General features: G+C 34.4%; 4 protein-coding genes across 4 annotated transcripts in view; 1 reads left to right on the forward strand and 3 right to left on the reverse strand.

Annotated features, from left to right (window-relative positions):
- The window catches only part of PADG_12426 (1,4-alpha-glucan-branching enzyme), a gene marked incomplete at both ends in the record, with an annotated part of 2,589 nt that extends 1,721 nt beyond the window's left edge, over nucleotides 1-868 (reverse strand). Inside the window, 5 exons of the mRNA XM_010765361.1 lie at nucleotides 50-109; nucleotides 178-290; nucleotides 371-470; nucleotides 557-681; nucleotides 790-868. Coding sequence (XP_010763663.1) covers nucleotides 50-109; nucleotides 178-290; nucleotides 371-470; nucleotides 557-681; nucleotides 790-868 — 477 coding nt within the window. The remainder of the gene's footprint in view (nucleotides 1-49; nucleotides 110-177; nucleotides 291-370; nucleotides 471-556; nucleotides 682-789) is intronic.
- Nucleotides 869-18,053: 17,185 nt separating this feature from the next.
- On the forward strand, nucleotides 18,054-18,293 carry PADG_08352 (uncharacterized protein; the record flags this gene model as incomplete). The annotated part of the gene is made up of 2 exons (XM_010765292.1): nucleotides 18,054-18,060; nucleotides 18,157-18,293. 2 exons carry the CDS (start codon nucleotides 18,054-18,056, stop codon nucleotides 18,291-18,293), a joined length of 144 nt encoding a protein of 47 aa, XP_010763594.1.
- A 7,439-nt stretch (nucleotides 18,294-25,732) lies between these two features.
- PADG_08353 (uncharacterized protein) lies at nucleotides 25,733-26,206 on the reverse strand (the record flags this gene model as incomplete). The annotated part of the gene is made up of 3 exons (XM_010765293.1): nucleotides 25,733-25,891; nucleotides 25,954-26,001; nucleotides 26,081-26,206. 3 exons carry the CDS (start codon nucleotides 26,204-26,206, stop codon nucleotides 25,733-25,735), a joined length of 333 nt encoding a protein of 110 aa, XP_010763595.1.
- Nucleotides 26,207-26,436: 230 nt separating this feature from the next.
- PADG_12427 (uncharacterized protein) lies at nucleotides 26,437-26,659 on the reverse strand (the record flags this gene model as incomplete). The annotated part of the gene is made up of 2 exons (XM_010765362.1): nucleotides 26,437-26,487; nucleotides 26,567-26,659. 2 exons carry the CDS (start codon nucleotides 26,657-26,659, stop codon nucleotides 26,437-26,439), a joined length of 144 nt encoding a protein of 47 aa, XP_010763664.1.
- Nucleotides 26,660-27,231: the final 572 nt, after the last annotated feature.

The following is a 27,231-nucleotide window of genomic DNA, read 5'->3' on the forward strand; positions in this document are numbered from 1 at the left end:
GGGGATTCCAGAAAATGGCGTGGAATTCATTGGAGGGGTCTTGGGTTACGCGCTTTATCCAGGCGGGGAAGCGATCGAGAGTTTCGCCGGAGGGGGTTTTGAGCGTTATCTGCAGGCATTAAATGAGAATTGGGAGGGAAGCATAGCGACAGGTACAGAGAGTAAGGCCAAACGCACCTTCACCTTGCTCTCATGCGGTATTGCCGGCTCGCCGTCTTTGGCGGGGACAGTGACTTCCCAGACACCGTATTCATCTTTCTTCATAGGTGTCGCTTTGCGATCCCAGTTATCTGCTCGTGTGGTCCACCGCCCCCAATTAGCAAATCCGGTAACCCCTCCACGTCTTATATAGGCGTTGACCAAAACTCACTGAAATCTCCAATTAAATGCGCATCAACAGCATTCGGCGCCCATTCGCGGTACACTATATCCCCATTATCTCGGACATTGAAGCCGAATTTCTCGTAACCCTGCCAAAACATCCAACCAGTTAAAATATGTCCCAGTTAGACATGAAAGGCCAAAGGTGAGGTGAGGTAATAACTAGTTAACGTACCCGACTAAACTTCTCCAACCCGCCCTCCGTGTCGTTAATCCGATTAATCCATCCCTTCGTATGATTGAATCTGCTCCGCAGCGCATCCTTAAACGGCTCGAGCCAGGGATCTATCTTGATTACTCCTGTATGTTTTCATGCATATTCTCAGTCAATTCTGTAGCTTGAGCTTGCGGGTGGATGACCAATGGCGTTATTATCGGATGAATGGATGCATGGATGGAGAGACTGACCAGTGCCATCTGGGGATGTCTCGCTGGCCACGACTTCGGCAATGGTATCGTCGAATGGTGGCGCGTTTGGAGGTGCCATTGCAGGGGATTGGAGGGGCTCTATATATATTGGTTTGGTTGGTTGGTTGGATGTTATGTTATGGACTGACCCCTCAGAGGAGAATGATGTTGACGTAAAGTTCCTTGATAAGGTTTGGTGGTAGCTAGAAAGTCAATTGCAGCCGTTGAAAGTATATCAATTGTTTAGTTTCAGTGGGAGTCAACTGGAAGAACACTCAAGGGAATTTGATTTCTATGATTGGATTTGTTCTCTTTTTAAAGGTGCTTTTAGATTCTTCTACTTCAATCCTGATTTCCAGGTTGGCAGGTTAGTGAAGCTAGCTCGCACATCGGGAGCGTCTTAGGCCGTAACTAAAGTGTGGATGCGTTCTTCGGCGAATCAAGGATGTGCTGTTGGGCAGCGGCGGGAAGAGCCTGGACAAGAGGGAATTGGTTGGAATTCATATTTTTATCTGTTAATGCTGTAAGCGTATTGTGGGAAATAATAGCTAAAACTCTTCTCTTTCTCTCTTCTATAGTTATCTCAATCTATGATGGAAAGCAGATCACACGACGGAAGTGTCCGACACCCCCACTAATCAGGGTAGAAGAACTTGATACTATATACAATAATAGGCCTACTGCCTAGTAGAAGTACAAAATCCACTGAAAAAACAAGAGAGTGAAAAATAAAACCAGTTAAAATGAAGATAAAGAGAAAGAAATTCATTTATTCTCTCAACTTTACAATTAACACATATTGTAGAACAATCTCATTCTTGCAAACAAAATCTTGAAGAGAGTAAAAGTAAATCTTCATATGCTTGAAGTGATATAATATAGCTTTACTAGAGAAGAGCTCTATTACAGACTAATTGGTATGAACAATGAATGTGAGATGATTAGCTAACAGTAAGACAGTTTCATTAGAAGTGTCTAATTTATTAGATCAGAAGAGTAGAACTCCAGCATCAGCAAAAAGCTCTCAGAGATGAACTAGCTCATAAACAGTCTCTGAAGATGAGATATACTCCGCTTTCATAGAGAATTTTAAGACATCTGTCTGCTTACAGCTTCTTCAGATGATGAGATGATATGACAAAAGTCAGAATGTAGTAGATATAAAATAATAGTATTTATAATCACTATTTAATCTATTCTTTCAAAAACTCTTTTTTTTGAAGAAGAGGAAAAACCAGCAAGAAAAGAATGAAATATATATATATATATATATGTGTATAGATATATATAAGTTATAAGTGGGTCAAAAGAGTGATACAGCTGTAGCAGTAGATCTGAGTCATATCTGCAATACAGAGTATACAAGTATATATGAGTGATATGATGATCATAACATATAAATGATATAATAATCATGATATATCCCCTAGCTAAGCGCTATCATGTTACAAACCTAAGGGAACACCCCGCATGAACAATCAAGGAATCATTGGGTAGGAATAAACCTAATGAGAGGGCTGACAGAGACTAAGCGACGGAACGGCAGGACGGGGTACAGATCACGTGACTGATAGATTGGTATGACTGATAGATTCATCTATCAAACCTACCAGTAGATTGGTATGATCAGTATACCAGATCTACCAGATCTACCAGAGGATTTCACCATGTATATAAAGATGCTCATTACCCTTAGGATCAAGGAAGCTTATCTTCTTGATCACAATCAATTTCATTACACTTTGAGAACACTCTACCTTCCAACTATCCTATTCAGTTATAACCATAGTTTTGGTTCCCTTGGGATACCCTTCTACCGCGTCTACATCTCTTACAGATCATTAGAGTCTTAGACACCCGCCTTAGCTATTATTGGTAATAGTGATCAATATTTCTATTGTTCAATTCTAGTGGCAGCCGACCTTCCTACAGTGATCAAGCACGATAAGGCACTTAGTCGACCTGACCTTAATCGACTCAGGTGAACGCTTGCTGTAACGGAGCCAAGTCCGGTTAACATATCAGATATGAAGCTGAAAAGATTGCTTAGCATCTGTTGAAGATATAAAATAAAACAAGAAAACAAACAAGTAAGGAAAAAAAATAATTAAATTTAGATATAACAAACAGACTCACTAATGGTTGATAAGATCAGTAACATTCACCAAGACCAGTTGGCATATAAATGAGGTATATTTTTATGACTTCAGCAGTTTTAGAAATCTGTCTGTCAGCATATCTTTAGTTCTCACCCATTCAACATCAATAAGTTCATGCTAGACACATTCTCTAAGTCAATAATGATGAATATCAACGTGTTCAAGATGTGTATTTAGCTCTTGGTTCAAGCAGATGAGCAGGTTATGATTTGACAGTTATTATAGAGAATACAAATTCTATGCTCTGGGTTAAATTGAATTTGAGTAAAGAAACACTGCCACTAAAACACTTTATGACCTGTGTATAATATTGCAAGAAGTTCAACTTCAGTAGTAGATGTTATTATTATTCACTGATAAGAGGATTTTCAGTCTACTGATTTATCTTAAAGTTTAAAAAGATATTCAGTTGTAAATTTATGGTCTACATTGATAGTAAAGCTGGTGGTGTCAGTTAATATCTCAACTATCTTAATGAGTGAAACAATCAAATTCAACTGTTCAGAGGTGGTGAATTTAATTAAATTATTGTATTGAATGATTAGATTCTGAATATCTTGAAGACAGATAAATATATAATGTATCTTCATTAAATAATAATCTGATGAATTTTGCATATATGCTGCAAGTTTATAAGCAGCATAGACTATAGACTATAGAATCACAGCTGAATAAATACAAGAATCAACACAGTGCTGATAGTTGTTAGAGAGTGAATGTGAGCTATATAAGAAGGAAACTCTCTGCATTGCTAACTGCTATATAATGAAATACTAAGCTTGATGGGATGAAAGAGGTGCTGAGGCCTGCCTGGGTTATAACCACCTGCATGATCATTTGATCATGTGAGAATATTTGACCTAATCAGGCGCTGAGCTTAATCTGATGTTGAGTCTAACCAGGCACCGGGCCTCAGTCGGGCTCAGTTGGGCACTGAGTCTAACATCACCCACAAGTCTAGGGACAGGCATGTTCTCATGCTGGTAGATTGTCATCAATCTCATCCTTCAGGTAGCTGTCTGTCTCCTATGCCTTCAGCCACTCATTTAGTCACCTTGAGGATCTGGCTTTTGTAGAGTTAGCTTTATGAAAGTTGTGTATGATGTGTGGTAATTCTTTGAAGTCATGAGCTGGGTACCAAGATAAGTCCTTATCAAATCTCTTCCAGTGGACTTGATATTTCAGTTTGTCTTGATTTATTTGACTGGCTAATATATGCTTCACTTCTCATTCATTTTCTCCATCTATCTCAATTGAATCTGGTGGTTTGACAGTCTGCTCTGATAGAGAGTCTCTTGAATCTTTGCACAGCTTGTCTGAGAAGAAAATTGAATGAATTTTCATGATTGTGGGGAGATTCAGTCTATAGACATTGCTCACTCTCTCTAGAATTCTGAAGAGATCTGTGTTCTGTGCTGTCAGCTTACAGCTTGATCAGTTAATTCTGTATGATTTCAATGTCAAGTAGACAAAATCTCTCACTGTGAAGTCAGATTTCTGATGATGTCTGTCAGTCTGCCTCTTCATCTGTTCCTGTGCTGTCTTCATACCCTTGTTGCTCACTCTCAGATCTCTTTCATCTGTTTAACAAAGTTTTGAGCAGCTCTTTGATTTGTCCTCTCTTCTGTTCTTAGTTCTCTTGACAGAGGCCTCCAGTCAAATGATGTTCATAACTCATATTCATTTGCAGCTAGAAAGAGAGAAATCTCAGTGAAGATGTTTAAGATGACTGCAAAAGCATAATCTATAATGAGTAATCACTCATCTCAGTCATTTTGATAGTAATTAACATATGAGTGAAGGTGTGTGACAATATACTGATTTGTTGTCTCTGTCTGCTCATCTGTCTGTGTGTGATGTGCTGTTGAGAGTTTCAACTTTATATCTAGAATTTCTGTGAACTCATTTCAGAAGTTTGATATGAACTGAGAGCTGCAGTCAGACAATTGAGTCTGATACTTTATTATAGAAATAGTAGAATCAGATGAATAATTGAGCCAGCTCATGAGCTGTAACTTCACAGATAATAGAAATTGAAATTGCCTTCTTGCTTAACCAGCAGACTATAACTAGAATGACATCACAGCCACTTTTGCTCTTTGACACATTCATGAAGTCTATTGTGATATGCTGCCATGTCTGTTCTGATATTGATAGTGGCTTTAGCAGGTCAGAGGCTTTGTTTCTTGAAATCTTACTAACTCAGCATGTATGACAGTTCTGAACATAGTGTAAGACATTCACCCACCAGGTGGTTCATCAATAGTGGGGGTGAACCAGGACCAGGGTCTTTCATTCCTCTGGATGTGCTGTTGAGGTCTGATCATGAATTTTCTTTAGCAGAGCAGCTATAAGAATTTCTTTCTGAACAGACACTATCAATCTTCTATAATAGAGCAACATATTATCCTTCATTGTATAGGGGCTATTCTCCTCTCCTACTTGCTGCTGCAGGGGCTCAATTGAGATGACTGTCTTGTTTAAAGACACTATGCATTCAGCAATGTTCTCTTCCTCTGAGAAGTTGATGCTAGCAATATTCATAAAGAGAGTGATCTGAAAGTCAAGAGTTTTTGATTCTAGAAGAATCTGCATACAGCTGTTCTGTTGCTTCTTAATCTGCTCAGATCTGCTCAGCACATCTGCTAGCAGATTGACCTTATCTGATTGATACTTAATCTCAAAATAGAAATGAGAAAGAAATTCTGCTAAGTGAATCTGATGTGCATTCAGCTTCTTGATTGTCATGAAGTATTCCAGTGCATGATGATCAGTGAAAATCTTGAATCATTCTTTCTGTTGTAGTCACTCAAGCTCAGCTCATCACTTCTGCAATGCTTGAATGACTGCAAGCATTTTCTTGTCATGAATCTCATAGTTGAGCTCTGCACCATTCATTGACTTGAAGTAGAAGATCACAGAGTGTCAAAGATTATCATTTAATCTTTGACTCAGTATTCTAGTCACCACTTCATCTGAGGCATCAGTCTCAATGTGGGTTTCATATTCAGAGTCAAAGTAATGTAGAGTTGGAGCCTCCACCAGCTGCTTCTTCAGTTTCTCAAAAACTGATTGACATTCTGATGTTCACATGAATGAAACTGTCTTCTTTGTCAACTGATATAGTGATTTTGCAATTCAGCTATAGTTCCTTATAAATCACTGATAGAAGTTGTCAAATTCTAGAAATGATTGAATATCTTTTACTGTGATTGAGATCTGCCACTTTGTGATGACAGCAGTCTTCTCAGAGTCTATCTCAATTCCCTCTGTGATAATAATAAACCTCAGATATCTTGTTCTCTGAACAGCAAACTCACATTTCCAGATGCTAGCTTGCAAGTCTGCTGTCTTTAATCAGTTCAGTATCAGATTCACTTGCTGCTTGTGTTCTTTGAGAGTTCTGCTGTAGATTAGAAGATCATCTATGAATGCTGTCATGAACTTGTCCAGATAGTCAAAGAAGATACTGTTGACAAACTGTTGAAAGCAGACAGAGGCATTTATAAGACCAAAGGGGACCACTCAGTATTTATAGATCCTGTAGCAGGTTCTAAAGGTGATCAGGTCCTCTGACTTAGAGTCCATTTGAATGTGATGGAACCTCTGCTGAATGTTCAGCTTTGTAAAGTATTTTACTCTGTTGAGTCAGTCCATCAGCTCATTTATTAGAGGCAAGAAATACTGATCTCATTTGATTGTAGCATTCAGCTTGTGAAAGTCAACACAGAATCATAGCTTCTTCCCATTATGAGTAATCAGAATTGAGAAGGTGTAGAGGGCTGAACTTGAAATGACAAAGTTCTTTGCTAGGTTGATTTCAAGATAAGTCTTCACTGCTTCTAGTTCCTCCAGATTCATCTTATATAGAGGCATATGTTCAATGTTCTGAATGAGGTCAGTGTCAGACTGAAGCTCTATCTTAAAATCAACATTCTTCTGTAGAGAAGGTAATTCATCTAATGTTTTTTTTGAGAAATAATTCTTCTAATCTTTCAATCATTCTGATAAGTTGCTGATCAGCTTTTCATCAGACTTCTTCTCAGCTTCCACTAAACTCTGCTTCTTCTCAAGCTGTTTATCAATTTCATATAGACTGGTTATGAAGACTGTCAAGTTCTTGTTCTTTATATAACTGTGGAAAGAAGCAGCTTCAATGAAGTTCATATCCATCATCTGTGGTGCTGTCTCCTCCCAGGTCAGTCTCTGTCTTGTCTTAGATGTCATGACTGAGCTGGTCTCTTTCAATCTGCAGAGCTGAGTCTGATGCTTCTGTCTGATCTCCTTGTTCAGTTTGATCTCTTTTCATTTCACATCTATCTGATGCTCAGACTTAGAGTCTGAATGCTTCAGTATTGATCAGAGCACTATCTTCAGTATTGACTTCACCATCTGTTCAGAGATAGACCATTCACTCAGTCAAACCAGATGTTGGTTTTTAACATCAAGCCATATATCCTGTGCTGTCAACCACTTTTATCCCAGGATGACAGAGTACTGGCCTAGGTCTGTCACCAGCAGGGGAACATTCCGGAATCTCTGGCCATTCACTCAGAGGTTTAGAGTCAATGTGCAGTCTATCACCTCATCATAAGTGTCATTGTATCCCTTCATGTAGCATTTAAATGAGAGTTTCTGAAACTTTCTATTGAAGAATCTCACCAATTCTATAGTGTATCAGATATCAATAAAATTCACATCATTTGCTTCAGTATCAGTGAGAAAATTTGTAGAAGTAGCAATTTCATTGTAAGCTAACTTAATTGAGACATTAAAGCTCTTTCTCTCAATCAAGTCCTTCATCTCAAACCTCTCACAGACTATTGAACTATCTGAGATGAAGTCTTCTCTCAGACTCACTCTTTTCTCAAATCTGCTGAAGACTCAGAAGTGTCATTCTCTGTGAGGTCAGTGATTATCTGTTGAAACTTCTGCTTCACAGAGCAGTTTCTGACAATGTGGTCTTTCTTCTTGCAGTAGTAGCACTGAATATCTGAACAAGTGCTCAAGACTTTCTTTATGATAGAGGATTTTGTGGCTGAGATGCTGTGGAAAATTTAACTGTCAGAGGCTCATGAGATGTTTTGCTTGAAGATATTAGACTCATTTCCCCACAAGCTCTTTGACTTCTGAGTGGCATTGATTGTCTGGAGGATGTAGACTATCTAAGCACAGATCTTCTGAAACTCAGCATATGTATTGATGATTGCATTGACTACTGCCATCATTCTCTGAAGATCAAAAAACAGCTTGTCATTGAAGTCTGTCTTGTAGTTCTTTTTGATAATCTTGACCTCATCTGTCAGATGTAAGAATTTTGTGACAAATTCATGATAATTGTCCTCATTGCACATAATCAGCTTGTGATAATCACTCTTGGCATTTTGCAGCTTGTTAGCATTCTCATATATTGACTTGAGGTGCTCAAATATCTCTTCTGCAGTCTGATATTGCTCAGAGTGGTCCTCTTTCATACAGAGTGCAATGTGACATGCTGCATTTCCATCAGTTCAGTTTTTGATGTATGCAATTCTCATGTGTTCAGTAGAGTAGTGGTCAGCATTCTCCCAGAGCTTGTTCTTCATCTAAAAGAGCCAGTGTTCAAATTTTGACTTCTTGCTATCAGTGAGGTGTTTTGAGTTATCAATCTTGACAGACCTCTAAGTAGTCTCAGAGGAGGTGATCTCTTGACTTGCTGCTTGATTGCTGACTGTTATGCAGATTAAAGTGTGGCTGTTAGGCTCAGCGTCCGACCGAGCCCGGTGCCCGGTTAGACTCGACGTCGGATTAAGCTCGGCGCCCGATTAGGCCTAATCCATATCACGTGACCACACGACCATGCAGGTGGTTATAATCCACGCAGGCCCCAGCACCCCCTTTCATCCCATCAAGCTTAGTATTTCGTTATATAGCAGTTAGCAACGCAGAGAGTCTTTCTTCTTATGCAGCTCGCATTCGCTCCCTAACAGTGGCTAAGTTCATCATATTCAGCAATTAACTCATCAATCTGACTTTGCTTGATAGCAGTCTGGTCAGTGATGTTGTTTCATTTCATTCTCAGACATGTGATTGTATTTCTCAATGTTTTTTTATCATCAAAGATGCTGTCAAAGATTGCTGCTAACTCTTTATAGACATGATTCTTGTCTGAGTGAATTGTCTGTCTGAATTCTTCAAATGAGACTCATAATTGATCAGTTGACCTAGTTAGAACATATCATCAGTCCCTCTTGATCTTTTCAGAGAGCTGGAAGTCTGAAGTGGCCATTTTGATCTGGGTCTCTCTGATGACTAGAGGAGATGAAATGAGTTGCTGTTATATGTTGTGCTGTTAGATTCTTGCTGAGCAGGTTCTACTCAATTCTGAGTAGAAGAAATAGAATGAAGCTTAGTATTATCTTAGAGAGTGAATGTGAGCTGCATAAGAAGAAAACTCTCTGCATTGCTAACTGCTATATAACAAAATACTAAGCTTGATGGGGTGAAAGAGGTGCTGGGGCCTGCCCAGGTTATAACCACCTGCATGGTCATTTGATCACGTGAGAATATTTGGCCTAATCGGGTGCCGAGCTTAATCTGATGTCAAGTCTAACCGGGCACCGGGCCTCGGTCGGGCTCGGTCGGGCGCTAAGCCTAACAAGGTCCAGCATGAGAACAGAGATTTAATAGCAGCTCAGCAAGCTGAAATAGCTAATCTACATCAAACTTTGAACACTCTGACATCAACTCTCTCTCAATCAAACTCATAATCACTCATTGCAGTCAGAAGATCAAAGATCAAGCTACTGGACTGTGAGAAGTATGATGGTTCTAATCTGAAGCACTACTCTCAGTGAGAGCTAAAGCTTCAATCAAAGCTTAAGGTCAATGAGAAAGCTTTAGGCAATAATGAGGAATGTGCTTGATATGTGTACTCAAGACTGAAAGAAATGACAGCAGCTCAAGTTTACTTCTGAGTTGAGAATAATAAGAACAAAATCAACTTCATGATAGGGAGCTTACTGAAGCAGACACACATGCTCTTTAATGATTCTGCATGACAGAAAAAGACTATGCAAAAGCTCAACAATCTATAACAGAGTAGAAGAGCTCTCTTCAACTTTCTGTCTGAATTTAATCAGCTACTGCTGGAAGCTGATGATCACAGATGATATGATCATATTAAAAAAAAGTATTTAAAATCTGCTCTAAGCATGGAGCTGAGAGAAGGCATGATGAGTGTAAGAGAACTATCTCTCTACAAGAATTACTGCAAGAAGCTTAGATTAGTTGATCATCAACTCTCTGAGCTTAAAACTTTAAGACAATGATTTAAATATCATGAGAGCAGATCTTCTTCAGATTATACAATGTCTAATTCACACTCTCTACTTCATCATGCTATTTTCAATCAATGAAATCAGTCTCAAGCTTCTGCTGATGATCTGTTGAATCTCTCTTCTGATGCTGTGATCTCAAGCACTCATCACATCAAATTAATAAATTAGATAGAGATTAATCAAAGAAGAGAGCAAGACCTGTGCTTGAAATGCAGAGCTGAAGGTCATATGATTAAGAGCTGTCTGTTCAAATCTTTCAGACACTCTGCCACTCTCACAATAGCTAAGATGATCTCTAAGCTGATACTGAATGATGATGATGATGTGAATACGAGTGAGAATTCAGGGAAAAGAGTAGCTTCAATCAAAAGACACTGGAAGAAGTGAAAATAAGAAGCTTATGAAGAAGCAATGAAGAGGATTTAAATCTAAGATGATATTCAAACCCTTCACTGTTGATGCTATAGTAGATAATGCCTTTTCAACTAGAGCAATGATAGACAGTGAATGTAATGTCTATGGTCTTATTTCTCAATTCTATGTTAACAAGCATAAGCTTCTGTGCATTGAAATTCTCTCTGTTAAAATGACTGGCTTTGAAGACTTCATGAGACTCTTCACAAGTATAGTGACTGGTATTTGAATTGATATAGGCAGTCACATAACTGAACAGACCTTTCTCTACATGATAAATTGATTATATAGTCATGATATATATCTAGATGACCTCTGGCTGGCCTAGTAAAAGATGACTGTGATCTCTTATCATAGAATAGTGAGATTTGAAGAGAGTGGCATAGAGGTAGAGCTTAGTTCAAATGCAAAAGCTGACATGATTCCCATCTCTGCTATAAGCTTCTCTAGGCTTGTGAGCACTTGAGAGAAGTGAAATATTGAGATCTTTACTGTCAGTTTGACTGACATTCAAAAGACTCTAGAAGTGAAATCAAAGATTGACTCTAGAGAAAAGCTGACTGAATATTATTATGAGTTTTTGAATATATTTGATAAGAAAGCTACTAATACTTTACTCTCACTTCATGACTCAGGTAGAGATCATGGGATTGAACTGATTAAAAAGACTGATGGTAGCATGGAACAACCCTCTTGAGACTCACTATATAATATGTCTCAAGAGAAACTACTGACTTTGTGAAGGACTCTTACAGATTATCTAGATAAGAGTTTAATTAAAGTGAGCAACTTCTTTGCAGCTGCCTCTGTACTATTCACAAAGAAGTCTAAGAGTGGACTAAGATTCTGTATAGACTATCAAGCTCTTAATAAAATCATCTGAAAGAATTGATATTCTCTATCATTAATTAATAAGATTCTACAGTGAATTGAACAGACTAAATGATTCACTAAGCTGGACATTATTGCAGCTTTTCGCAAGATTCAAATCATAGAAGATGATAAGTGGATGACAGTCTTTAGAACCAGATACAAACTATTTGAGTGGCTGGTTACACTCTTTGATTTGGTCAATGCTCTGAGCACATTTTAAAAATATATTAACTGGGTATTATGTGGATATCTGGATGACTTCTGCTCAGTCTATTTAGATGACATCTTGATATTTTTCTCAAGAAGCTTATAGGAGCATTGTGAGCATGTACAAAAGATGCTTATGTGTCTATAGAAAGCAGGCCTACAGGCAGACATCAGAAAGAGTGAGTTCAAGATGAACAGCACAAAATATCTTAAATTTATCATTGAAGCAGGCAAGGGTATATAAATGAATCTGGAGAAGATTAAAGCTGTTTTGAAATGAGTAACATCTACTACTCTTAAAGATGTATGAGAACTTTTAGACTTTGCCAATTTCTATAAATGATTTATCAGGAATTTCTCAAAGATCATGACTCCACTGATGATTTTTACACATAAGAATATTTCTTTTTTATGGATGAGTAAGGCTGAGGAAGCTTTTAAGTGTTTAAAATCAATGTTTATCTCTACTTCAATTCTGCTTCAATTTGACTCTGACTGTGAGACTATATTGAAAATAGACTTCTCAGATTATATCTCAGAAGAAGTGCTGCTACAATATGATGAGCAGAGCATTTTACACTCATGTGCCTTCTTCTCTTGCAAGCATTCACCTGCAGAATGCAACTATGAGATTCATGATAAGAAGTTATTAGTGATAATTGAGTGTTTAAAGAAATGAGATGCTGAGCTATGAAGTGTAAAGGAATTCAAAATCCTCACAGATCATAAGAATCTAGAATACTTTATGACTACACACAGACTAAATGAAAGACAGCTATGTTGAATGAATATTCTCTATCAATTCAACTTCAGAATTGATTACCAGCTAGAGAAGTTGAACACTGAACCAGACACTCTATTGCAAAGAGAGCAGAACATGTCACAGAGTGCTGATGATGAGAGGATCAAACAGAGGCAAGCTCAACTACTTAAGTTTAACATACTGATATCTGAAATAGAATCAATAGTGGCCACTGCCAGTGTGAAATCTGAGATGTCTCTTCAAACTCAGTGAAATGAGGCTCATAAAAATGACAAGATTCTGCAGCATCTGAAGCAAACTCTTCATGAGAGAAGATTTAGATTTTCTTCTGAACTCAGCATTAAGACCTCTGTCTCTGAGTCCTCTTTAAATGAGAATAGAGAGCTTCTCTTTCAAGATTGTAAGTGAGTGCCAGACTTCATACCTCTTTGAATCAGATTAGTGCATGAGGCTCATGACTCACCTCTTATCAGTCATCCCAGGTGAGAGCAAACAGCAGAAGTTCTAAGATATAAGTTCTACTGGTCAGACTATACCATTGATATGAGAAGAATAATCAGAAACTGTTATCTTTGCAGATCAAACACTGCATGAAGAGATCAATGTCAGAGACTGTTTAAGCCTCTTCTCATTTCTAAACACATGTGACAGGAGCTTTTCATGAACTTTATTGTAGACTTACTGAGCTCTAAAGAATATACAAACATCATGATTATAACAGACAGACTGATCAAGAGGATTATATTAAAAGCAGTTAAGAAAACTGATGCAAAAACAGTGATTAGAGTGTTTCTTCATAACATCATTTCTTAACATGACATCTCTAAGGCAGTAGTGTCAGATTGAAGGTTAGCTTTCACAAGCATGTTTTGAACTTAGATATGTGAGAAATTAGGCATTAAGAGATGACTCTTCACAGTCTATCACCCAGAGACTGATAGAGCTACAGAGTGAATGAATCAGACTCTAGAAATCTATCTATTCAAGTACATTAGCTTTCAACAGAATGACTGATGTGAATGACTCCCTCTAGCAGAGCTGGTCATCAATAATAGAGATGCTGCCTCAATGAGTATGAGCTCATTCTTTTTAATATATCTTTTCCACATCTTCTCCATTGATATAGCTGATACACCTCTCATTGAAATGCCACATAATCTTATTGAGTTTGTGAATGATTATATGAGGAAGGTCTGCAAAGTGTTTGAGTGAGCTCAAGTAAAAATGATAGATGCTCAGCAATCTCAAGAGAAATACATGAATAGACAAAGAGACCTGGCTTTAAGCTTTCAACCTGGAGATAAGGTCTGGTTGAGCTTAGAGAACATGAAAACTAATCATCTGTGCAAGAAGCTGGATGTGAAATACAATCAATATATCATGCTAGAAAAGATAGAATCTCATGCTTACTGACTGAACATTTCACTCAGCATTCACAATATCTTTAATATAAAGCTTCTACATGCTGCAGTGATGGATCCCCTGCCTAGTCAGAGACAAACTGACTGACAGTCACTCACTATAGAGACTCTGAAAAAACCTGAGTTTGAGATTGAGGAAATTTGAGGCAAATGAATCTACCAGAGGAAAAAGCAATATCTCATTAAATGGGTAGGTTAGGCTGAGCCTATGTGAAATGACACAAGTCTCCTACAAGAAGCAAAGACCTTGAACACTTGGGAGGCCTCTCAGCAGGCAAAATTAGATGTAAAGAGAGCTTTAAATAGTTGTAAAGGCCCGCAACAAAGAGAGAGAAAAGAGGTATTATAAGAAGTTGAACCCTTAGATTTGCTCTGACTGGCTGACTCAGCCTAGTCATCATTTGCATGTGCGCATGTGATCATGCTATGTGAGCTTGCTTAAGCTTGAGTTCTTGTCTCATTCTTTTCTTCCCTTTCTCAAGCAATTCATCTTTGTTATATAAGAGGACTAGTCTCTAGTTCTTAGAGCTTAACTCTTTACAATAATGTGTTTAGCAATGTTCTTCTTTTCTAAAAATTCAATACTGATAATGTTTACATTTATGTTAGGCTCAGCGCCCGACCGAGCCCGACCGAGGCTCGGTGCCCGGTTAGACTCGACGTCGGATTAAGCTCGGCGCCCGGTTAGGCCAAATATTCTCACGTGATCAAACGACCATGCGGGTGGTTATAACCCGGGCAGGCCCCAGCACCTCCTTTCATTCCATCAAGCTTAGTATTTCGTTATATAGCAGTTAGCAACGCAGAGAGTTTCCTTCTTATGCAGCTCGCATTCGCTCCCTAACAATTTATAAAGAAAATGATCTGAGAATTCAAAATCTCTCTGATTTTAAAAGAATTTGCAGACAATTATCTAAATTCTTTTTGATATACTTAGATCTACTCAGTGCATCTGTCAATGTATTATTCTTCTCCAATCATTATTTGATTTCAAAGTAGAAGTAGAAAAGAAATTCTGTTTAGTGAATCTGATATGTATTTAGCTTCTTAATTGTTATAAAGTATTTCAGTGTACAATAATTAGTGAGAATCTTGAATCATTCTTTCTGTTATAGTTTATCAAGCTCAGCTTGTCATTTCTGCAATGCTCAGATAGCTGTAAGCTTAATTATTACTTCATTAGAAACATCAGTCTCAATATGAGTTTCATGTTCGGAATAATAGTTATGTAGAGTTGAAGTCTTCATCAGCTGCTTCTTCAATTTCTCAAAGACTGACTGACATTCTGATATTCACATGAATGAAACTGTTTTTTTTATCAACTGATATAGTGATTTTGCAATTTGATTATAGTTTTTTATAAATCATCAATAGAAGTTATCGAATTTTAGAAATGATTGAATATCTTTGACTGTGATTGAAATCTATCACTTTATGATAATAATAGTCTTCTTAGAGTCCGTTTTAATCCTCTTTGTAATAATAATAAATCTTAGGTATTTTGTTCTCTGAACAGCAAACTCATATTTTTGAATACTAGTTTGCAAGTCTATTATCTTTAATCAGTTCAGTATCATATTCACTTGCTGTTTATATTCTTTAAAAGTTATGCTATAGATTAGAAGATTATTTATAAATGCTATTATAAACTTATTCAGATAGTCAAAAAAGACATCATTGATAAATTATTAAAAGCAGATAAAGATATTTATAAGATTAGAAGAAATTATCTGATATTTATAGATTTCAAAGCAAGTTTTAAATATAATCAAGTTCTTAGATTCAGACTTTATCTGAATGCAGCAGAATTCTTATTGAATGTTTAACTCTATAAAGTATTTTATTTCATTGGGTTATTTCATCAACTCATCTATTAGAGATAGTAAATACTGGCTCTATTTGATTATGACATTTAATCTGTAAAAATCAACATGAAATTATAGTTTTCTTCTACTGCAAATAATCAAAATGAGAGATGCATAGAGAACTGAGCTTGCTATAATGAATTTTTTTGCTAAGTTCATCTTTAAATAAATTTTTACTGCTTCTAATTTCTTTAAATTCATCTTGTATAAAGATTTATATCTTATATCTCTGACAAGCTCTGTATTTGACTAAAGTTCCATCTTAAGATCAATGATCTTATGTAGAGGAAATAATTCATGTGAGTTTTTTTTTAAGAAGTAGTCCTCTCAGCTCTTCAATCACTCAGATAGATTGTTGATTAACTTATTATCAGATTTAGCATCAGCTATTGCAAGATCTTATTTTTTCTTAAGCTGCTTATCAATTTCATACAGACTGATAACAATGACTGTAGAGTTTTTATTTTTTATATAGTCAAGAAAGAAAGCAGCTTCAATGAAGTTCAGATTTATTATTTATGATACTTCTTTTTTTCATTTGTTAGACTGAGTCACTGACTTCTATTCAGTCTCTCTGTCAGATCTAATGTTCTTTTACTCTTTTTCTGAATGCTCTTCTATCTGTTTTAATATAGATTACTCACTTGGCTAGATGAAACATCAATTCTTGATATTAAGTCATATGTTCTGTGTGGCCAGTCACTTTCATTTTAAAATGATATGATGCTAATTCAAGTCAGTTATTAGTAAAGAGATGTTCTGAAACCTCTATCTATTCATTCAAAAATTTAAGATCAATATATGATCTATTATCTCATTTAAAGCTTTATTATATTTCTTCATATAGTATTTAAATGAGAGTTTCTGAAAATTTTTATTGAATAGTCTTGCTAACTTTATACTATATTAAGTATTGATAAAATTCACATCATTTACTTCAGTATCAGCAAGAGAATTTGTAGAAATAACAATTTCATTGTAGATTAACTTAATTGATACATTAAAGCTTCTTTTTTCAATCAAGTTATTCATGTCAAATCTCTCACTCACTATTGAGCAATCTAAGATGAAGGCTCTTCTTAGACTTATTTTTTTTCTAAATCTGCTAAGAGTCTAGCAGTGTTATTCTTAGTGAGCTTAGTAATTATCTATTGAGACTTTTGTTTTATAGAGCAGTTTTTGACAATATAATTCTTCTTCGTGTAGTAGTAGCTGTTAGGGAGTGAATGCGAGCTGCATAAGAAGGAAACTCTCTGCGTTGCTAACTGCTATATAACGAAATACTAAGCTTGATGGGATGAAAGGGGGGTGCTGGGGCCTGCCTGGATTATAACCACGCGCATGGTCACATGATCACGTGATAAGGGTTAGGCCTAATCGGGCGCCGAGCTTATTCCGACGTCGAGTCTAACCGGGCGCCGGGCGGGCTCGGTCGGGCGCTAAGCCTAACAATGATGTGATATTGATAATTGTCTGCTGACTGAGCAAGAAGCTTATATCTATTCCCACCACAAGACTGATATCAAAAAGCTGATAAGACTATTCTTAAAGCACTATTTGTGAGTATTATGAGGCATCAGATTCAATTGTGTCAGATCAATTCAAGTTGAAAAAAGCACTGAAAAATAATAACATTTGTAAAAAATAATATCAATATGAATTTAAACATATTTATCAGCTCTATAGTCATGTTAATCTTTATGATCTCAAATCTGATGATATTTTCAGTCCTTAATGACTTAGTAAATGTTATACAAAGACTTTAGTGGTCTGTGATAGTGACTATTTTGAACTCAAAGTCATAAAAATTTCATCATTCTCTTCAAGACAGTTGAATTTATAATACTGATGATGAAGTGTCATTGAAGTGATCATGCATGCTTCATTGATCTAAAAGAATGTAATGATCAATTCTAAAGATGTAGGTGATAGGTATTATATATATAAATAGAAATCCTACAGCTTAAAGCTGGTAAGTCAGCAACTTTAGCTGGACAGTTAAAAAGTGAAGAGAGAGATAATAATCAAACAGGAAACTATTGCCTTCTTAGAACCATCTAGCAAAGAGGACTCTATGCAATGCACTCAGACATGACTTGATCAGCACATAATGCAAACTTCCTCTCCTCTTCATCCTACTCATCTCCCACCTCATCACTTTTCATCATAATTTTATTGCCTTCTAGCAAAAGCCAATTATCAATATTTTATCCTTTTTGCAAGTGTTTTCTGATATGATCAAAATGTTTAGTTCAGGCATTCTGATCTTCTTGCTACAGTGGGAAAAGTTTGCAGCAAAACCCACTCCAACATCTGACTCATATCATTTCTCCCAATTCTTGCCAGCACGCAATTTTGACATCAGTTTCTCTGCAACCGTGTTCATTACGGATATGCTTTTCAAACTTGTCTCGACTGAGGAAGAGCCGGGCACATTCATTCTCACTGGAATTTGTGGCCAGAGAGCCTTCTCAAGATCATGAGGATGAGAGTTCAAGGTCAGTCCCTGTACTTGTCTGTGCATGATTTTCCGCCACCCAATAATTAATAACTAGTTAACTTATCAGAGGAGAAGGGGGCAGTGCCAACGGCCCCCGCCATTTACCCTTGGCCACGGGATGTCATCATCTGCCAAAGTACCGCGGAACCGCTGTCCCGATCCAGAGAAGCCAACAGGTCCTAGTCACATGGCCCCGGCAACGAGATCAAGCAAAAAGACCAGTAACTAATCGTGCCGCTGCGCAACCCACACCTAATGTGGGTGCAACCACACAAAAATAATAAAAACACCAAAATGATAAAAATCTTGAATCACATCCTCATTATTGCACTCTATATCAACAATCAGTAGCTAATCTATAATAAAAAGATTATCTACATCATTCTCAGTATGTGTGTCATCTTTAAACTAATTTAATTTCTCTTCTGTCAATGATGTGAGTGAGTTATTGTCAATTTTTATGAGATTAACTTCAAGTCTCTATCACTTCTTATTCTGCTCTTTTTCAGCTTCATTATTCTTACACTGCTTGATTTTTCTATTGACATCTCTAATAGTGAGAATTTTCTTTACTTGAATCTGATAATGAGTTGTTTTAGCTCTGTAATATTTACTAATGTTGAGAAAGTTCTATAATTCAATAATCTATTACTTATTAAATTTCATGTGAATTAAACTTGCTTTGAATATCTTCTTCAAATGACATGTCAAGATGAGTGATTTCAAATCCAGAGTATTTTTAATACCTTATATGATGTTTTCTGCAATATTAATATGGTATTCTAGCTTTTGAATTATCTTTGATGAGAATAGCTGAGAAGAAGAGATAGATATGTAATATAAATCATTCTCATCTTCATAAATCTGCAGTGAAGAAGATGATGAGATTTGCTGCTTAAGAGTATCAAGAACTCAGTCAGAATTTCATGAATATATGCCATATTAAGCTCATTCTGCAGCTATTATATTAGATTTAAAGATCTGCTTTTGCATAGCTGAGAAATCTTGTAAAAACTTCTGTTTTTCATACTTAATAAAATCAGAACATGCAGCATAGTTAACTGCTTTTAAATAATAATACTTATATTGCTGAAATAATAGACTATTCAGAGATTGTAGCAAATAAGTAACATGCAATGAAAATTCATATAGAATTATTTTATAATAATCTGTATATTTTATGAACTTCTCAGTGATATGAGATTTATGATTATTTATTAAAAGTAATTAATGACTTCTCTTCTGTCTCTTTTCTGTAGCAGTATTGAAATGTTTGAGTTATTCAAATCTAATCTCATCATTTATAATTTCAGTATTTGATATAGCAATTCTATAATTGCTAAGTAAATCTGTATGCATATATCAATTCTTCAAGAGTGTTTTGAAGACTAAGATTATCAATGATGAAATGATATGATTATTTATAAATACACATTAAATGACTGTAATCAAATCTCTTAAAAAGAATGAAGAAATGATGAAATTAACTTCTTTAAAAATAATTAAAACTTATTTTTCATGTCCTTGTCCTTCTTGAAATTCAATCTCATTAAAGTTGTATGTATCACATACATGAAATTGATACTGCTCAAATAGAATCTGAAGACATTCAAATCATGTATTGATATATTCAATATCTTCAACTGTCACTCTTTTTGAATTCATTGACTTTTATTTCACTTTCTTATACTCAGATAGATGTTCAATGAATCTATAAGTTCACATCTTACTGACTTTTGAAGAAGATGTAGTAGAATCTATATGCTGACATCTGAGTATTAAATTTATGAAATCTTCAATATATTTGACTATAAGAGGATAATTCTTTTCATCAAGCAACTTAATTCATCATTTAATCATATCCTTCTGACTCTCATTTAATCTTTTGTTAACTGGAATCTTTGCAGTATTCAGATTTCTTTCATTGATATATGCTCAGAGGTGTTGATAAGAAATCTCAAATTCTCATGACAGAGACAGTATTTTGAAATTTGAGTTTTTTGATGATAAGTGACAGCTTTTTGAATACAGTCTTCAATATTTTTATTCTTATTTGACATTGTGGTGAGTTATTAATTGATGAAGATGATGAAGATTATGAAATTGCAAGATTTTTATTGTTTTGGTGTTTTTATCATTTTGGTGTGGTGCACCCACACGAGGTGTGGTTTGCGCAGCGGCACGATTACTCTGTAGTCACCCTGCATTCGTTATCGTATTGGTGGGGATGAAACTACTGAACCAGCTCCATTCCATCCCCAATTATGTTGAATTATTGAAGCCATAACTTTTCGTCGTCCTTTTCTTTAAAAAAAGCAGCATGATGGAAATACCCGCCCCACATGATATCAAATGCAGCAAATCAGCGATTTAACAAGAGCAAAATTATATGTCATGTTAGTCATATTTTGATCTTTTAGATTGAGTTTTCCCGCCCTGACTCATCAAGTGGCGGAGCCTAGCCTTGCCGGCTTTTCCTTTTTCCGATAACGGGTGGCTTTTACTTGGTAACTACATGAACATCTTTTCTCCAGCTGTGAGTAGTCAGCAAGCTACCTGATTTGCCTCACGCCCTGCATTGCGTCGCCAAGAAGCCGATTGGATAGGCTTGACTAGATAAGAAAGCAAAGGAACTTAAGTCTATGAACAGAAGATGTATCTAGAAATCAAGGATGCAAGTGGTTATATAGAAAATTGTATGCGTTTTCCAGTAACTCTGATAATCGCTGACTGTGGGTCAGATAACTCCCTACATATGATTTCTACCAGCCTCCTGAGGACTTCTTCATGAATTCGCTTAAGATGCCGCTCTATTCAATTAAAGGGGGTGGATACCTTTCAGTGGCGTAGTTCCCATATCCTTCCGCAGGGATGATTCTCATCTCGTATATAGGCGGGGTAATTCGAATATAGTTTCTATGACGTGGGAGGCATTTCTTTGGCGAGATCTGATAAGCAGTTAAACATTTTTATAAAAACCATTTTTTTACTAAGATCAAATGCACTAAGTTAACTATTCAGTTAAATATTATTATTTACTTAGAGTAGTTGAAGTATTCTTTAATATTAAAATTATACTTATAATATATATTCTTATGTATGTCATAACTTCATTAAAAAACTAAATTTTATCTTTTTTCCCTTAATTTTTAAAATGTAAAAATTATTATTTTATAAGTGTAGATATTAATAAACTACTTTTAGCTTTATAATCTTATCTTATAAGCTTAAAGTAAAAGTTATCATGATACTTAAGACTGTTTATATCAGAAATATAATATAATATAGTTAACTACATTTATTTATCAAGTAGTAACTATTTATATATTATCAATAAAAGATTTTTTTCTTATAGTACTATACTTTCTTGCTAAACTATTTAATAGTTATAATAGTTATCTTATTTAATACTTTAAGTACAAAGTCTAAATAAGATCTGCTTTTTTTTATTTAAATTATTTTTTTTTAAATATAATCTTATATATGATTAAAGTGTCACTTTAACTATATTTATTAAATTTATAATTGCATTAAAATAAACTTATAAAAGTATATATATCTAAACTATATATATATATATATATATATTATAAGTTTTCAATTTTCTTATAAAATTTGTTCTTCATGGAAAAACTTTTATTATATCATATTTAAATAATTTATCTGATAATGATTTACATAATAGAGTTTTATTTTTTACTTTTATCTTTTGAGAAGCAGTTTACTTGTTAGTTACTATGTTATAACTAATAAATATTAATAACTAATATTAAGTTTAAGCTTATATATATCTCTCTATCATTAGTACTAATAGAGAATAATTTATTAAAGTTAATATACCAATTATGATTTTTTAAAATACTTTTAAAATCAATAGTAAGAGCTATATAAAAAACTTTATTAATTATATTTTATCTGTTCTGAATTCTAGCTTTATATTTATATTTATTAAGAATAATATAAAAGTATTAAAGTCAATAATTAATTCTTATATAAATAGTTGATTTTGTAATTTAATAAAAATAATATAATTTAATTATTATTTTAAATATCAATTTTTTAATTTATTTTCATAGCTGATAATTATTTCTCCATTTATTTATAAATTATAAATAATATATTAATATAAATAAAAAATTCTACAAGTTTTAAGTATTTATAATAAGAGTAATTTTTTTAATATTATATAATTTTTTAAATTTTAAATAATATAATTATTTTTTTAAATCTAATATTTTAGAATAATTATCTAAAATTAAGTTAAAGATTTACAATATATACTAGTTTTTCATAGTGAAAATATATTTTTCTTATATTCTTTTTATAAATAAAATTATTCAAATAAAATTTATTCAAAATATAGAAATTCAACAAACAGTACTGAATAATATAGATATATTTATCACTATTATAATTTTTTGAAAAGATTTTAACATAGAGGTAAAAAAAAGCATGATGCTTTCTATATGATATTAAAAACAAGTAGCTCAATGTAAATAGCATAAAGCGATTATTTAATGAGCAGCTAGGCTTAATTGAGGTGTTAAACACATGGAAAGAAATGATTTATTTGATCAACTTGAAAAAGTTTAATCTTGTTCACAGGCTTAATGTGATTTAGTGATTTTCACCACACAACAATTTCACTATTTAACTGCTTTACAGCTTTGCTGAATTGTGAATTGAAAACAATAATGAATTGAATTACTTCTAGCTATTAAATATTAAATAAGTGTATTATAGATTACATATAAATTAGCATGATTAAGAAAATAAAAAAAATTTTTTGACTTAATAGCATAGTGAGAACAGCTGACTTTGCTTTTCATAAGAAAGAAAGATAAAGAAGTGCTGAATAGTGATTCTGATACTGAATTTGATAAATTTTCTAATGAAATGGTCTGTATAGATCTTGCAAATTTGAATTTGACTGTATTTGCTTTGTACTGATATTTGAGTGATTGCTTCAATATCTTTTCAGCAGTCTTCTGCTTTCTAGATTTAGCAGCTTCATACTTTTTATTCTCTGCAATTTTCTGAGTGATCTTTCAGACTACTTTGCAGGCTGCTTTGTGTTCAGCATTCTCAATAGTCTCTTAATCTCACTGAATAGCTTGTTATAGCTGAAGTTCTTTTTTCTAAGTAGTTTCTATAGTTTTTTTCACTCTTTAACTCAATCTCATACTCATGAGATGCTGCAATCTTACTAGATGAAAAGAATAGAGTCTGTTCAGATTTATCTTTGTCAAATAGCTTAAGAGACTTGCCTCACTTCTGCTGCTATAGCTCTATTTGAAATGATTAAGTTATGCTGATAAGTTTGATTTACAAGAGCTCATTCTCAAAAACAAACTTCTCATCAACATGAATGATCTGTTCAACATCAGCATTTAATAATGATTGCTATGCATGAACTAATTTAATAACTTTATAAAATTCATAAATAGTAGTAAATGTAGCTGATTAAATAGTATCAGAAAAAATAAATAACTGTTTAATAAATATCTTAAATACTCACTCAGAGTTGAGTAAATGAATCTTATAACTTTAAATTTTACTTGTATATATGCACATATAAGTGCTGTATTTCAAGCTGCATAAAAAAGTCTTCAAAAATCATATTTAGTAATGTATAAATAGTCAAATTCTTGATATAATAGTGAATTTAATTCTTTCACATAAATCTTTGTCAGTGATGCAAATACTCTAACTTCTAATAATTGCAAAAGATAAGTTGAATGTGATAAAAATGCTGCAAGTAATATTCAATTCTTATCTGCATAATTTATAAATTTTATATTAATATAAGAAAAATAATTATTTAATATAAGTAAGCAACAGCTGTAGCTACTCTTCTTCATATATGAATTAAATATCTTTTTCAACTTCTCTAAATCACAGCCATCACTGCTTCTATTATTTAATAATATCTTAAAATATATTTAATGATTTTCAAATTAAAATTTATCACGTCAAATATTCTAAATGTTATTTTTCTTATATATTAATACTTAAGAAACTTTTAAATTATCTGCATAAATAACTGTAATTAAGATAATAAGTTCTTGATTTTCATTTTCAATTGCTGTAATATGCTTATTTTTCAAAGATTCAACTGAAATAATATGCTTAGTAGTATGTTCATGTTCAATTAGAAATTCTTTCTCATCATAATTGTAAATATGTAAGAGTTCAAAATTATATTTTATGATAAAATGAATTAACTAGAAATAAAGTCATTTCATTAGTAGTCTGCAAATCTAACAGAAAAGATAGTAAATATGGCGTTCTGCCTCTATTATTATCTGTTGTGTTCCGCCTCTATTCTTCTGCCCCTCCCTATATTAGTATCCGCTCTCTATTCGCCCCTCTCTAATCCACTAAGGGGCCCCAATTTTTTCTATATTTCCTATTCTATGCGATCGCTCCTACCATATAGAGTGATTATTATAGTGTGTATATATAGCAGGGCATCTGCCCATCTTATTAGAAGAGAATTAGACATGATTTATCCTACCTATTCAATTGCTTATACGCATCAGTAAATACTTAATTACTCTGTTTGAAGTAGTCTTCAAAGTAGTTAAAATTGTCTACAATGTTTTATTTTTAATTAATTGCATACAAATAGATATTTTTCAACTTGTTTTTTTGATGCTGATAAAATTAATTCACTTAGTGCTTTTCAACAGATTTTTTAATGAATTTAGTCATCAAATTTCACATTATTTGAGATGTAAAAGCAAGATCATGATCTGCTAGATAATTTATATACTGAATAAATGTTTTTTCTTAAGAGTTGATTAATTTTATATCATATTTTAATGTTGCTTCAGATCTGCAGATCTACTCATTTTTATACTGTCATGTCAATGTAATTGAACTGATTTTATATTTCAAAGCAGTTCACTTATAATTTGAAAATTCTTGCAAATTTAAATCTTCAATTGTAAGCTGAATTACTGCTTTATTAATCATGATGTTGAGATTTAAACTTGAAGCATTAAGATGAAATTTACAAAATCATTGAGTGGCAGAAATTGTTAAGTGGTCAATCACATTAACACTTGCTGGGATGTAAGCGCAACCTGTGAACAGAAAGAAGTGATCAAGTTATAGAAATGAGTTTGAAAATACCAGAGTGTAAAATTTTTATAAAACAATATGTGACAATAATTATTTTATAACTAGTTATATTATAGCTAAACATTAACAGATTATTTATAAACTGCATATTCTATAACTGCCCAATGAATTCATTAGAATTTAAAAAAAATAAATTATTTCTCATTCTCAGCCATTTGCTTGATCTCTTTCTCCCTCATTCTGGAGACTTGGGATTTCAGTCCTCTGAGCCAAAGCCAAGCTAGTTAGAGTTCGAGGCGGTTTATCACCCTCCTTTTGCACCTATTAGTCTCTTATTCACCTCACTTCCTCATTCCATGCTTCAGAATATTTGAGATTAATGGACTTACTCTCCAAACCCAGCATTGGCCCAAGTTCATCCATCTTCCACAGAAAATCCAGTCTATGCGATGCTCCTATTGATACATAGCGACGAACGGAAATTTTTAAATTAGCCTTTCTATTTTATTTCTTGATTAAGGAAAGGGGAAGGGTTAAGTTGGTGAACGTACATATACCTTATCCAAACAATCCTTTTGACTGCGGCAATCTCTGTTATCATCACACTATATATCTCTTGTTAGTTTCACTGACTTGATGACTGCTTTGAAACAGAGTGAGCCAAGTCCGTTTGTTACTACGTACATAGTGGTTGAACGCACAGTCTCTCCATGCTCTTGGCCAGTTCGCAGCTACAGGAGTCGAATCCTGTATAGCGGCAGAATGGCAAAGGGGTAGGAGAATGAATAGAAGTGCAAGGAAGCTCTTCATGCTGATATTTTCTGCTACGTAAGTGCAGAGTATTGTGAGTAGTTATATGTTCTCAATAGGTATAATATGTAGCAACGTCCTTTTGCAACCACGGCTGCAGCACAAGTTCTGAAGTTCTGAGCGTCGTCTGAAGAAGAGAGGGTGGGGGAAAAAAAAGAAAAGGAAAAGAATTCATCCCTTTTATCTTTTATCCATAAACGAGGCGAGGCAAATAGCAGCATCCTCACACCTCATTCATTGGTATTAACAACCATAGTGGCAAGTAGGAGGGCGCTATATCTCTTGGAAGGAAAAGTCAATCTTTATTTCCTTTCAGATTAGCAAACACTATAGGCATTCCATATTTTCCTTCAGACGAACTGTATTTCTGACGTTGGCAACCACAGAAATGGGGAGGATACGCTTCCATGTATTGGAGAGAGCGAGTACGAGATCATCATTGGTTGAAGGCATATCAAACAGCCAAATTGACGAAGGCGAAAAGGAGAATTTGAAGACAAGTGATGGTGTTTTAACTTCTGCGGAGAAGGGGAAACAGGAGCCTAACTCTGAAGTCTGCATGCATATCTTAAGTTCACCATGGATTTGTAGTGTGGGGTCAAAACTTTAAAAGGTTAATCCAGGGGGGGATGGGTGCCACAATCGTTGACATCTCGATTTGACTCTCGAACGACCCATGGAACGTTGAGATCCACAACAACTTAATGATCTAGTTTAACTCTAAAGAAGCTGAACTACAAATAACTGGTGGTTGATTATGAAATCAACCACGCCACCTCAATGTGAATTTTTTTTTTTTAGATAACGTGACTTACCACTAAATGAGCCATATGACTAAATGAGCCGCTCTCAGCAAAACTGCCTCAACTTGCTAGAATCTAATTAATTCCACAACAATGAAATAAACATTAATTAGATTATTAAATAGTAATGAGGGTATTCACTAGTTTCATACAAAATAGATGGTTTAATAAAATAGATGTGTGCTTGGCTGAAGAACATAGCTATGACAGAAGATCCAGCAT

Source organism: Paracoccidioides brasiliensis, assembly GCF_000150735.1.
Source record: "Paracoccidioides brasiliensis Pb18 unplaced genomic scaffold supercont2.16, whole genome shotgun sequence".
Lineage (NCBI taxonomy): Eukaryota > Fungi > Ascomycota > Eurotiomycetes > Onygenales > Ajellomycetaceae > Paracoccidioides > Paracoccidioides brasiliensis.